Source organism: Stegostoma tigrinum, chromosome 4 (genome assembly GCF_030684315.1).
Source record: "Stegostoma tigrinum isolate sSteTig4 chromosome 4, sSteTig4.hap1, whole genome shotgun sequence".
In the NCBI taxonomy this organism is placed as follows: domain Eukaryota; kingdom Metazoa; phylum Chordata; class Chondrichthyes; order Orectolobiformes; family Stegostomatidae; genus Stegostoma; species Stegostoma tigrinum.
Window position 1 is genome coordinate 57,964,201 of NC_081357.1, and position 12,665 is coordinate 57,976,865.

General features: G+C 42.3%; 1 protein-coding gene across 1 annotated transcript in view; it reads left to right on the forward strand.

Annotated features, from left to right (window-relative positions):
• The window catches only part of frk (fyn-related Src family tyrosine kinase), a 101,735-nt gene that overhangs the window by 48,096 nt on the left and 40,974 nt on the right, over positions 1 to 12,665 (forward strand). Inside the window, exon 2 of the mRNA XM_048531475.2 lies at positions 6,799 to 6,920. Within this exon, the coding sequence (XP_048387432.1) occupies positions 6,799 to 6,920 (122 nt within the window). The remainder of the gene's footprint in view (positions 1 to 6,798; positions 6,921 to 12,665) is intronic.

Below are 12,665 nucleotides of genomic sequence, written 5' to 3' on the forward strand. Positions count from 1 at the left end.
ATCTCACTGTTTCTCCTCTTGGAGATGACAAGTGTGTATGGCTTGGGGTAATAGGTTATGTCTATCTTATTTGGACTCTCTGAAATGAATAGTAGTACTTTGCCTGACATCACACCTGTCTGTTTAGATTTTTGTTCCAGTCCCTCTGTCTGTCATTGCTCTGGATACAGCATGAGCTGCTACAGACAGTGCAAGCAATTCATCTTCCTTCTCAAGTGAAGATCTCTAACTTTGAGCCTCCCTCAGTAATTGTGACACCAGGTCAATGATGTGCACGCTGCCAGTGATATGAGCAACCTTATGCTTGTAATTGTGCAGGCTTAAAATCCATCTTTCAACTCTGGCACTTCTTTGGATCTGGGAGCGTAAATCATCTCTAATGGCCAGTGACCTGTGATAACTTGATGCTGAATTAGTATGCCTGGTGTATTTTGCATGCCCAGGCCAATCCTTGGGCATGTCATTATGTCTGAGAATGTCTCCTCTCCACCTCTGATAGAAAAACAGAATGCATTGGGAAAGCTCATCGCATGTGGAGAAACAAACAGAATGAATGTTTCAAGTTCTGATGTGTCTCCCTTCAGAGCTGTTTCTCTCTTCACAAGTGCTGGCAGACATACATATTTGAATCCTGTCACAAAACATCAGCATTATTTCTTGGGCACTGAATGTGCAGTCACAGTGCTCCTAATTCTACTGGACTGGCATCTGCTATGATGTCTGTTGGCGTATTGGATCAGATCATAGTATCCCAGCGTTTAAGCAGATGTCAAACTTTCTTTAAATGCACATCTCTGCTCTTCATCACATCCAAACCATTTTTTTTTTCTGATCAACTTCCTCAATGGGTCAGCCTGGACCTTTGGGTTACACCTTGTACAAAATGTCACAAAAAACTTCCCAATTCGTTTCATGAACCTCTGTTATTGCTCCCACATTCCCTAGCTAGATTGATTCTGCCACCCATGAGTTTACGCCCCATGAATGTGAGTTCCATCATGCCCAGCAAGCCCTTGTCTACATTCACCACAAGTCCTGTTGATTGCAGTCTAGCCAATACAAATGTTAGCCTTTTGTTGTGCTCTTCTCTTTGGATCTCTTGTGGTGTAGTGGGAGTGACCCTACCAATGGGCCACGTTCAGGTCTCACTTTCTCCAGGTGTGTGTCATTATATGTGTGAACAGGTAGATTTAAATATATCTATGCTTGTCTCCTTTAGTTCCATAATAAATCATTTCATCTGAGATATTCTCTGTTGCTGGGATCCCTTTTATCACCTTATGGATTTTGTATTAGTAAATTGCTTGCGCTGCACTGATGCCAAATACAGTGTCCAGTATCAGTGGATGACACAATGAGTGACAGAAGTTGGACCTGTACTTGAATCAGGGTGAACCTCCAGCTTGTGGTATTCCCATTTTCAGTCTAATTTGGCAAATACCTTGCTTATTGACAACACTTGTTGATATGGTGGGAATTGGTTGACATTCTCTCACTTCTGCTTCATTCTTCATCTCAACAGAGAGTCTATTGTCAGCTTTTAGTTTTGGCGTGGCTACAATAGAGCTCCCCCACAGATTTTACCCTTTGACTGGTTACATGATCTTGATGGTAGAGATACAACAAAGTTTCATGCCCTTGCCCTTCTACTTCCCATGTAGCTGATATTTTCAGAGTATCAGTTAAGTCACCCCGTTCCAACAGCTTTCACCTTGTAATGTTGGGCCAATCGATCGATTGTCTAGTAGTTCAGATTCTTAGCAACTTAATCAATGCCTGCGTCAAATGACTCTCAGTTTGAGCTACTGTTTCCCACCTTTCCGATTTCATTTGGTGTCACCGTGTAAAGGCCTTTAAGAGCTTTTGTTGCATATTTTTAATCCACCTTTTGTTCCTTGTCAGGCGATGTCATGAAAGTTTCCCTTAACAAAGCACCCACATTGAATAACGTGAAAGACTGTCACTATGCTTTCTGTACTACTGTTGGTCCCGTCTAAAAATAAACTGGAACTATTGACATACATTTCAAATTTCTCAGGGCCATGCTTCCTATTTCATGCTGGCTTCACCTGTTGAAACAAATGTTTCAATTTCCCAGAGTGCTGATGTATCATCGCCAGTAAATGACTTAATTTCTTTATATTTGCCCTCATTGCCAACATCACATCTCCAGTTCCAAAGGACAATATTCATTGCCATTGATTAGTCTTTAATTAAGATTTAACAAAGCTTTAATGAAGGCTTCTTACTGCTGCTACATGCAATACCTTGCAGCCGCTGAATAGGTGATTCCTTATTACACTTAGAGCACACCTTTAAGTTTCTCCTGTAAGTACTGCACAGCAAATAATACTCAAGCTGACAACAGTGAAAACATAATTGCTCATTTCTCTGACATTCTCTTCTTGTTGCTCAACAATCGTTAGTTATTTTCCACCACAATAAGAAAACTCTATTAATGGAGATAGGAGGAACTGCCGATGCTGGAGAATCTGAGATAACATGATGTGGAGCTGGATGAACACAGTGGGCCAAGCAGCATCAGAGGAGCAGGATAGTTTGACGTTTCGGGTCGGAACCCTTCTTCAGAAATGGGGGAGGGGAAGGGGATTCTGAAATAAATCGGGAGACGTGGGAGGCGGATAGAAGATGGATACAAGAGAAGATGGAGTGAGAGGAGACAGACAGGCCAAAGAGGAGGGGTTAGAGCCAGTAAAGATGAGTGTAGGTGGGGATTTAGGGAGGGGATAGGCCAGTCCAGGGAGGACGGACAGGTCAGGGGTGTGGGATGTGGTTAGTGGGTAGCGGATGGGGGTGGGGTTTGAGGTGGGAGGAATGGTTAGGGAGGCGGGGACGAGCTGGGCTGGTTTTGGCATGTGGTCGGGGGAGGGGAGATTTTGAAGCTTGTGAAGCCCACATTGATACCCTTGGGCTGCAGAGTTCCCAAGCGAAACATGAGATGCTGTTATGAGATATGAGACCTGAAACGTCAGCTTTCCTGCTCCTCTGATGCTGGCTGGCCTCCTGTGTTCATCCAGCTCCACACTTAGACTCCAGCTTCGGCAGTTGCAACTATCCATGAGGGAATAACTTGTGCTATTTTGCAGACGCCTGAGCAATCAGGACAGAAGAAAACAAGTCCAGAATTGTTTAAATATTAGGAAGAGATTAGTTCAGGAAACAGAAGGCTATGGAAGTGAAGCTGAAGGAACCCATGGATAAGAAAGTGAGCTTTGTTAATGGCCTCGGGTGGATGCGTGAATTTAAGAAGTAGCATCAAATGAATGCAGAAATTTTCTGGAAAGAAACTGTGCCAACTGAACAGGGAAGTATAAATATTTGGTCTGTCAAACTCTGCTCACTCTAATATCTGACTAATCCAGTATTACCATCAGCTGGGATCACAGCAAAATACACAAAATCGCCATAAGTGACTCAGCCTATTAAGATGTTAAGAAAGCAAACATTGCCCAAGAATTTCATTTCCAGTGGAGTAGAATAAGCAAAGAATTCATTTTAAACTTTCCTTGAACCTTGGATAGATAACTTTGATCATTTTACACAGTTTAGTTTCCACTTTATAAAAAGGAGAGAGGCACTAGAGAAAGTGTCAAAATTATTTAGTTAAAATGATTCTGAAAGTGTGATTGGGGGTGTGGGCTTAGCTATCAAGAGAGACTGATAGGTTCAGACTTTTTTTTCAAGAAAACACAAGGCTGTTGGGCAATCTAGCAAAGTAAAATAAAACAAAGAACTGTGGATGCTGAAAATCTAAAACAAAAGGAGAAATTGCTGGTGCAACTCAGTAGGTCTGGGAGTATCCATAGGCAGAAAGCAGAATTAATGTTTTGAGCCTGCTGACTCTACAGTAGAACTTCTGTAAGTGATCTGGCAGTTCTTTAACACAAATATAAAGTTTTAATAATGTCGATGTAGAGTTGCTTCCACATGCAGGGGAGAAGAATTAGTAACCATTTATATACATGAGTCACTAAAGAATACAATAGAAATTCAGGAAAGAAAGATAGCTAGAGAATAATTAGAATGTGGAACCCACTACCACAAAAAGCAATGGAGGGAAGAGCATAGATGTTTCTAAGAGAAAAATAGACTCATGAAGAATAAAGTAATAAAACTAGTATCACTATGGCATTTTTGACATACTTAACCTAAATTAGGGAAGTTACCAAACAAAATTTGACACCAGCTACTTAGAAATATTAGGTGATGAGAAACATTGTCAGACACAGAGGTTTTAATGAGTACTTTAAAGAAGGTAATATAGTCTAATTTTATAACGCTTCTATAGTCTTGGAACGTTGTTCATGCAATGTTATATTAATTTGATATTTTAATTTAGTATTTATGCATTATGTTATAATTCACCAAAGGCTAAGCTGCACCACTACAGTTACCTCACAGACCTGTGTCTAATTTGTTCTTGACAATAAAAAACAAAGCCCCTTCTGTTATCTGGTGGTATCCATTTGTGCCGTTTATTTTACACAGTTCTCCAATAGTCCCTATAACTGAGTAAAGTAGCTGGAATAGAAAACTAGCGACTAAGCAGCGTTGAAAGCAATTATTCTCAATAAATTTGAATTTAAGTTTTTTAGATAACATTTCAATACAGGTGGTTAACTTTGTGTAGAAAAATCATTATGCAAATGTAGTGGTTGGTGGCCATGGAATTCCATATTCTGTGTGCTGTATGAGAATCTTCAGGGCTGCTGTTTAACTGTCATATAAACTATCAATGTTGTAACTGAGAAAGCAATGAAAAGCATCAGCGCTTTCATTGCGATCCATGTTACTTAGTGCATTAGTTTTATACTGATGAATACATCAGTTCAAAAATATGTAGCCTTAATTGACTTTTCACAGACGGGAAATATTGTTGCTGTCATGTCCATATGATCAATTGAGCAGTGACTTTTACAAGATGGTTTGAAAACCCTTTCAATTTTGCAAGGGACCTGTAAAATGCAATAATGAATATTGATCCTTTCTGCTGTAACTTGCTAGCACTGGTGAAAAATTGCAATTACAGTTCCTTTAATTCTGTTGAGTCTGTGCAAGAGTAACCCATTTTTGTAGTATCAGAAAAATACAATAATCTGCTTCAAAACTTCTTCTGATGAGAGAAGCTGCACGATCCTGTACACTTGATAATTGCTTATTTCTCCAGTATCTTAATTTCTTGTCAGTTTGGAGCGTAAGTCAAACATTTTCTTTAATGTGGTGTGGTTATCGCTGGTAAGGCTCGCATTTGTTGTCAATTCCTACTTACCCTTGACTTGAGTGGCTTGCTAGTCCGTTTTCAGATGATAGTTAACAGTCAACTACATTACTGTGGGTCTGGTGTAACATGTGGGCCAGAATGGGCAAGCAAGGTAGGTTTCTTTCCCTAGACTATGTGAGTGAACCAGATGGGGTTTTATGGAAAAATAGAAATCCAAATATATTGCATCTAGTGGTTCCTCTGTAACTATTCTGTTTGTTAATCCCTTAAAGAAGTCTAGTAAGTACATTTTTCAGGCATAATATCCCCTTCATGAAGTTATGTTGACTCTGCTTGATTAATTATGTTTTTCTAAATGCTCCAATATTACATTCTTTGTGATAAATTCTAACACTTTCCCAATGACATGTTAAACTAACTGGCTTGTGGTTACCATCAAAAACATGTGGTTAGCAATAATCTGCTTATTGATGCTCACTTTGGGTTCCACAAAGTCCACTCAGCTACTGACCTCATTATAGCCCTGTTTCAACAGTGGACAAAAAAACTGAGTTGATGACGTGAGGTGTATCAAGGAGCTCGAGCAAAATTGAATTTGGTGGGAGTCAGGGAAAATCTCTCCACTGGTTGGAGCCATACCTAGCACAAAGAAAAATCATGGTGGTTATTGAAGCCAGCACCTCAGATTCAGGATATCTCTGGAGAAATTCATTAGGGTAGTGTCTTAGGCGTAAGAATATTTAGCTGCTTCATCAATGTTTATCCCTCCATCATAAAAATAAGAAGTGGGAATGTTTGTAGTGCAATCACCAATGATCAGCATCATGCAGGACTTCTCAAAATGAAGCAGTTCAGTCCAAATACAGCAAGACCTGTACAGTATGCATGTTTAGGCTGATGAGGCAAGTAACATTCCTGCAATGTCAGTGTTAAGCAAGGACTGTTTCCAACACGACTATTTCTCCTTGACATTCAATGGCATGACAATTGCTGAATTCCCTCATTATCAACATCATGGGAACTACTATTATGCACTACATCAACAAACATGCATTCTCTCCATCACCCATACTCAGGAGCAGCAGTGTGTGCCATCTACAATATGTACTTCAGAAATTCACCAAACCTCTTAAAGACAGCACCTTCTAAAACTATGACCACTTCCGTCCAGTAGTACAAGAGCAGCAGATAGATTGGAACACCATCATCTGCAAGCTCCATTTCAAACCTGTCACCATCTTGACTTGGAAATACATGAATGCTCCATCACTGTCATGGGGGTCAAACTTATGAAATTGCCCACCAAACAGCATCATGGAGGTAGCCAGACTAAATGGACTGCAGTGTTCAAGAGAGTGGCTCACCACCACCTTCTCGAGGGCAGCTAGAAATGGGAAATAATTGCTGACCCAGCCAGCAGAACTTTGGTCCAATGAAAGTTTAAAATATCGAAATGCTTCAATTTCTCTTTATGGTGTTTCAATCTTACTTAACCTTTCTCCAAATCTTTTTCAAACTACAGCTCACATTAAAAATGTTTCTCTCCTTTATTGCAGATATTTCTTTGGTGGGATCAAACGCATAGATGCAGAGAAACAATTGTTAATGACTGGAAATGGTAACGGCTCCTTTATAGTCCGAGAAAGTGAAAGCAAGTTGGGTGACTATTCACTCTCAGGTATACTCCTGTGTTATTTGGTGACTTAATAAAATCTTTTGCTATTAATCCGTGATGCTAAAAAATTCCGTTCTAGTCTGTATCTGTAGCCTGAACAGAGTCTTCATGAATTTTCTGCCTTGTCGTTTGAATCATACGGGAAGTGGTCCTTTGTTTACAAGTAAGTCAGGACATTCTAACACCAAAGATGGTGAGACTAGGACTGGCGATGCTTTGAACATAGCACCAGTGTCCTGATGCCTCTTGAATATGCTGGAGTTTTCAAATAGAGGCTGGTATATGGAAGGTGTGGAAAGGGGGAGGTGAATGGGCTAAGCCAGTAGTCAGTTCACTCCAGTTAATGATGTGGTGATCTCTTAGAGGAGCTTACTAATGGATTGCATAGGACAGGAATGGGATTCTCAATTTATAATTTGCTGAGCCTCAATTGTCTGTGCAGCTAATGGGCTTAGTACAGGCAGAGGTGATGATAGTCTTGCACTGGATCAGGCACTTTATGTTTCATTCGGCACTTTTGTATTTAGTTAAGCTGCTGGCAGACCATGGTGCTGTTACACAATCCAGTGGTGTATGTCATTATGGCTGCCGGTCACTTTTGCTGCTTGTGCTCTGCAGGTGCATCTTATCCTCTGGAAACATTAATTGGGTGCCAATACCATTCTTGTGCAGTGGTGGAAGAGGGAACGGATGCTTGTGGATGTGGTGCCAATCAAGCAGGCTGCTTTCTCCTGGATGGTGCCAAGTTTCTTGAGTGTTGTTGGAGCTGAACTCATCCAGACAAGTGGGGAATATTCTATCATCTTCCTAGCTTGTGGCTTGTGGTTGCTAGGCAGGGTTTGGGGAATCAGGAAGTGTGTTACTCACTGTAGGACTCCTAGCTTCTGGCCTGTACTTGAAGCAACAGTATTTATGTGGCTAGTCCAGTTCTGTTTCTGGTCAACAGTAACCCGAAGGATGTTGATAGTGGGGAATTCAGTGATGATAGTACAATCAAATGTCAGAGCAAGATAGTTAGATATTGTCTGTCCTGTGAGAGATGGTTATTGCCTGGACATTGAGCAGTATGAACGTGACTTGCCATTTGCCAGCACAGGCCTTGATATCCTGCAGGCCTTGCTCCATTTTGATGTGGACTCCATCAGTATCTGAGGAGATACGAATGGTACTGAACACTGATCAATCATTGGCCAACATCTTCACTTCTGATTCAAGCAGCTGAATGATATTGGGCCTAGAGCACTACCCTGAGGATTGCCTGCTGAGCGCTTTCTCACTGCTTAGTTTTGCTTGTGCTCCTTGATATCACATTTGGTTAAATGCAGCATTGATGTCAAGAGTTGTTATTTTCAATTTCTTTCATCACTTTAGTAATGATTGAATGTAGTATGATGGATGGTAGTTAGCTGTTTGAATTTGTCCTTTTTTTTGATACACAGAACATACCTGGGAAATTTTCCACATGTTCGGGGACTGGCCAGTGTTGTAACTATCTTGGAACAAATTGGCTAAGGGCACGACAAGTCTGGAGCATACGTTTTCAGTCCAATTGCTGGAATATTGTCAATTCCCATAGTGTTTGTAGTGTCCAGTGACTTCAGTTGTTTCATGATATTACAGATAGTGAATCAAATTAACTAAAGACTGGCGTCTGTAATGCTAGGGGCTGCGGGAGGAGGCCAAGATGGATCAACCATTCAGCACAGTGTGGAGCTGGAGGAACACAGAAGGTCAGGCAGCATCAGAGGAGCAGAGAAGTTGATATTTTGGGTTGGGACTCTTCTTCAGAAGTGGGGAGGGGAAAGGGAGCTGGGAAATACATAGAGGGAGGAGGGGTGGGTCCCTCTACATCGGTGAGACCAAGCGCAGACTCAGGGTCCATTTCGTGGAACATCTGCCTCTGTCCATGATAATTGGCAACACCTTCTGGTCGCCAACAACTTTAACTTCCCCCTCCCATTTCTTAGGTGACATGTCCACCCTCGGCCTTTCTAGTGTCACAATGGCACCACCTGGAAACTGGAGGAGCAGCACCTCATATTCCACCTCAGGAGCCTACAGCCCGATGGCCTGAACATGGAATTCACCAGCTTTAAAATCTTCCCACCCCCAGCCTCATCCCATGCCCAAACCTCCTTCTTGTCCCCACCTCCTTGACCTGACATTGCTTGTTCATCTTCTCTCCCACTTATCCGCCTCATCTTCCCACTGACCAATCCCTACCACCCTCTACCTGCATCCACCTATCATCATCCCACCTACCTACCTCCAGCCTCACTGCTCCTCCCTGTATTTATTTCCCAGCTCTCATTGCCCTCCCCAGTGCTGAAGAAGGCTCTCAACCCAAAACATTGACTTTCCTGCTTCTCCAATGCTGCCTGGCCTGCTGTGTTCCTCCAACTCCACACTCTGACTTCAGCATCTGCAGTTCTTGCTGTCATCCATTCAGCAGTTCTGATTGAAGGTTGTATCAAATGCTTCAGTGTTCTCTTTGCACTGATATGCTGGGCTATCCCACCACTGAGAATGGAGATGATTGTGGAACCGCAGCTTCCAGTGAATTGTGGAATTGTCTCCCATCATTGATGACTGGATGTGACAGGACTGTAGGGCTTATATCTGATCGTTGGTTGTGAAATAATTTTGTTATATTTATCTCTTGCTGCTTACGTTGTTTGGTGCACAAGAAGTCCTGTTTGATTGCTTCGTCAGGTTGACCCGTCCTTTTTAGGTATACATGGTGCACCTCCTGGCATGCCAAACTGTACTCTCCATTGAACTAGGGTTGATTTCCGTGACCTAATGATAATATTCCATTGGGGAATTTGCCAAACCATGAGATTGCATACTTGTTTGGAATACAATCAGCTGCTCTGATGGTCCACAGCCCCTCATAGATGCCCAGTCTTGCGTTTCTAGATGTTATGAAATCCATCCTATTTAGCACAACACTGGGGGTCACACAACACAATGGAAAGTAACCTCAATGTGAAAGATTCTTCTGCACACGGACTATATGGTGGTTACTCAAGTTGATAGTGTCATGGACAGATACATCTGTGGCAGGCGAGTACGAGTTTGTGTACTTTTTTAATCGTGTTGATTCCCCATCACTACCTGCTGCAGACCTAGTTGAGCAGCAAAGTCTTTTAAGATTTGACCAACTCAGTGCTGCTGGTGAAGTCCCCCACCAGGATTGAGTATTATGCTTTTACGTCTCAATGCATCCCCCAAGTGGTGTTCAATATGGAGCTGTACTGATACATCAGCTGAGTTTTATGGGGTACAAAAACAGCAGTAGCTGGTAAAGCCCAGCAGGTCTGGCAGCATCTGTGAAGAAAAGAATCAGAGTTAATGTTTTGGGTCCGGTGACCCTCCCTCAGGTCTGAGCTTTTCCAGCAACTTCTGCTTTTTGCCCTGATTTACAGCAGTGCTTTAGATTTTTTCGAAGTTTGTTGGGTACTTGGTTACCGGCAGGAGGTTTCCATGCCCATGTTTAACCTGATGCAGTGGGCTTCTTGGGATCTGAGGTTTATGTTGAGTACTTGCAGGACAACTCTATCTGATCTGTATATCACAGGGCCAGCACATTAGCTGGGTGCCATGCAGAAGGGACAGAACATACTTAGGTATGATATTGGCATTATCTAGTACATGGTCTGTGAGGTATAATTGTATGAATAGAAAAGTCAAGCCATTTCTTGACCAGTCTGGGAGAGAATTCTACCTATTTTGACATTAGACCTCCAGGTCTTAGTAATGAGGACATTGCAAGTTTGACAGCATTGCGTTCATCATTGAAGTTTGTTGTGTCTCGGTTAGTGCTAGCTTGACCATCAGATTTCATTTAATACAAGTGAATGGATTGTTTGGCCAATTCTGAAGGCAATTGAGATTCAATAACTTAGCGGTAGGTATGGAGTTATGTGTAGGCCACATCTGGTAAGGTCAATAGATTTCCTTTCCTGAAGGGCATTAGTGAACCAGATGGATTTTGAGGACAATTGATAATGGTTACTTGACCATCATTAGACTTATAATTCCATATATTTTTTGAATTCACAATCTACCATTTGACAAGTTAAACCTGGATCCCCAGAGAATTACCTGTGTTTTTGGCTTATGAGTCCAGTGAAAGTACTACTATTTCATCACAGTTTCTGGACTTGGAAATGAAAATCAGGTCCATAATTTCAAGTCATTCAATCTTTCCGACATTTTACTTTTAAATTTGTATTGGTAAGTGTGTCTGTATTTGATCCCTTGTTGAGCCACCAATAGCAAGTCTGCTGAATTTTGACTTTTTTATAGAAAGCATGTTGAATAATTTAGACAGGCCTACGATAGCAAGATATTTAACTCCATAATCACAACACCACAACTTGATGTGCTTTAAGTTTACCCTGATTTTATTTGTTGTTGATGCTGCTCTTCAATTAATTTGCCTGATTAAGATCAAAGGTTGGTATTACAATGGAGTAAAGAACAAGGAAATAAATAGGTTCCTGCATAACCGTTTGATGTGACAATGCATAATCAATTGGCTCAGAATGAGGAAATAATATTCAACCAGCATTTTGCACAGGTCACGCAAAATATTTACTTGCATCTATTTAATCTCCTAAAACAAAGTTGTGACGCCAAAGGAACTGATAACATCTCCTGAAAATAACCGGGTCCACATCCTCACGATTCTCGTTTTGCTGGCCACTGTTGCATAGTTGCTGATCCCTGTTCTTTTGTGATCACTGGAACAGATGCCCTTTGGAATGCATAATTATCCACATTTATGTTTATCTCCAAGGATTAAACTTTATCCTAACTCTAGACTTGCACAGTTCATTACTCCTTGATAACGAAGTGTGGAGCTGGATGAACACAGCAGGCCAAGCAGCATCTTAGGAGCACAAAAGCTGACATTTTGGGCCTAGACCCTTCATCAGAAAAGGGGGAAGGGGAGAGGGTTCTGAAATAAATAGGGAGTGGGGGAGGCGGCTCGAAGATGGATAGAGGAGAAGTTAGGTGGAGAGGAGACAGACAAGTTAAAGGGGCGAGGATGGAGCCTGTAGAGGTGAGTGTAGGTGGGGAGGTAGGGAGGGATAGGTCAGTCCAGGGAGATCGGACAGGTCAAGGGGGTGGGATGACGTTAGTAGATAGGAAATGGAGGTGCGGTTTGAGGTGGGAGGAGAGGATAGGTGAGAGGAAGAACAGGTTAGGGAGGCCGGGACAAGCTGGGCTGGTTTTGGGATGCAGTAGGGGGAGGGGAGATTTTGAAGCTTGTGAAATCCACATTGAAACCATTGGGCTGCAGGGTTCCCAAGCGGAATATAAGTTGCTGTTCCTGCAACCTTCGGGTGGCATCGTTGTGGCACTGCAGGAGGCCCAGGATGGACATGTCGTCTGAGGAATGGGAGGGGGAGTTGAAATGGTTCACAACTGGGAGGTGCAGTTGTTTATTACGAACCAAGTGGAGGTGTTCTGCAAAGCAGTCCCCAAACCTCCGCTTGGTTTCCCCGATGTAGAGGAGGACACAATGGGTATACCACATTGGCAGATGTGCAGGTGAACATCTGCTTGATGTGGAAAGTCTTCTTGGGGCCTGGGATGGGGGTGAGGGGGGAGGTGTGGGGGCAAGTGTAACACTTCCTGCAGTTGCAGGGGAAAATGCCGTGTGTGGTGGGGTTGGAGGGGAGTGTGGATCGGACAAGGGAGTCACGGAGAGAGTGCTCCCTTCAGAAAGCTACACTC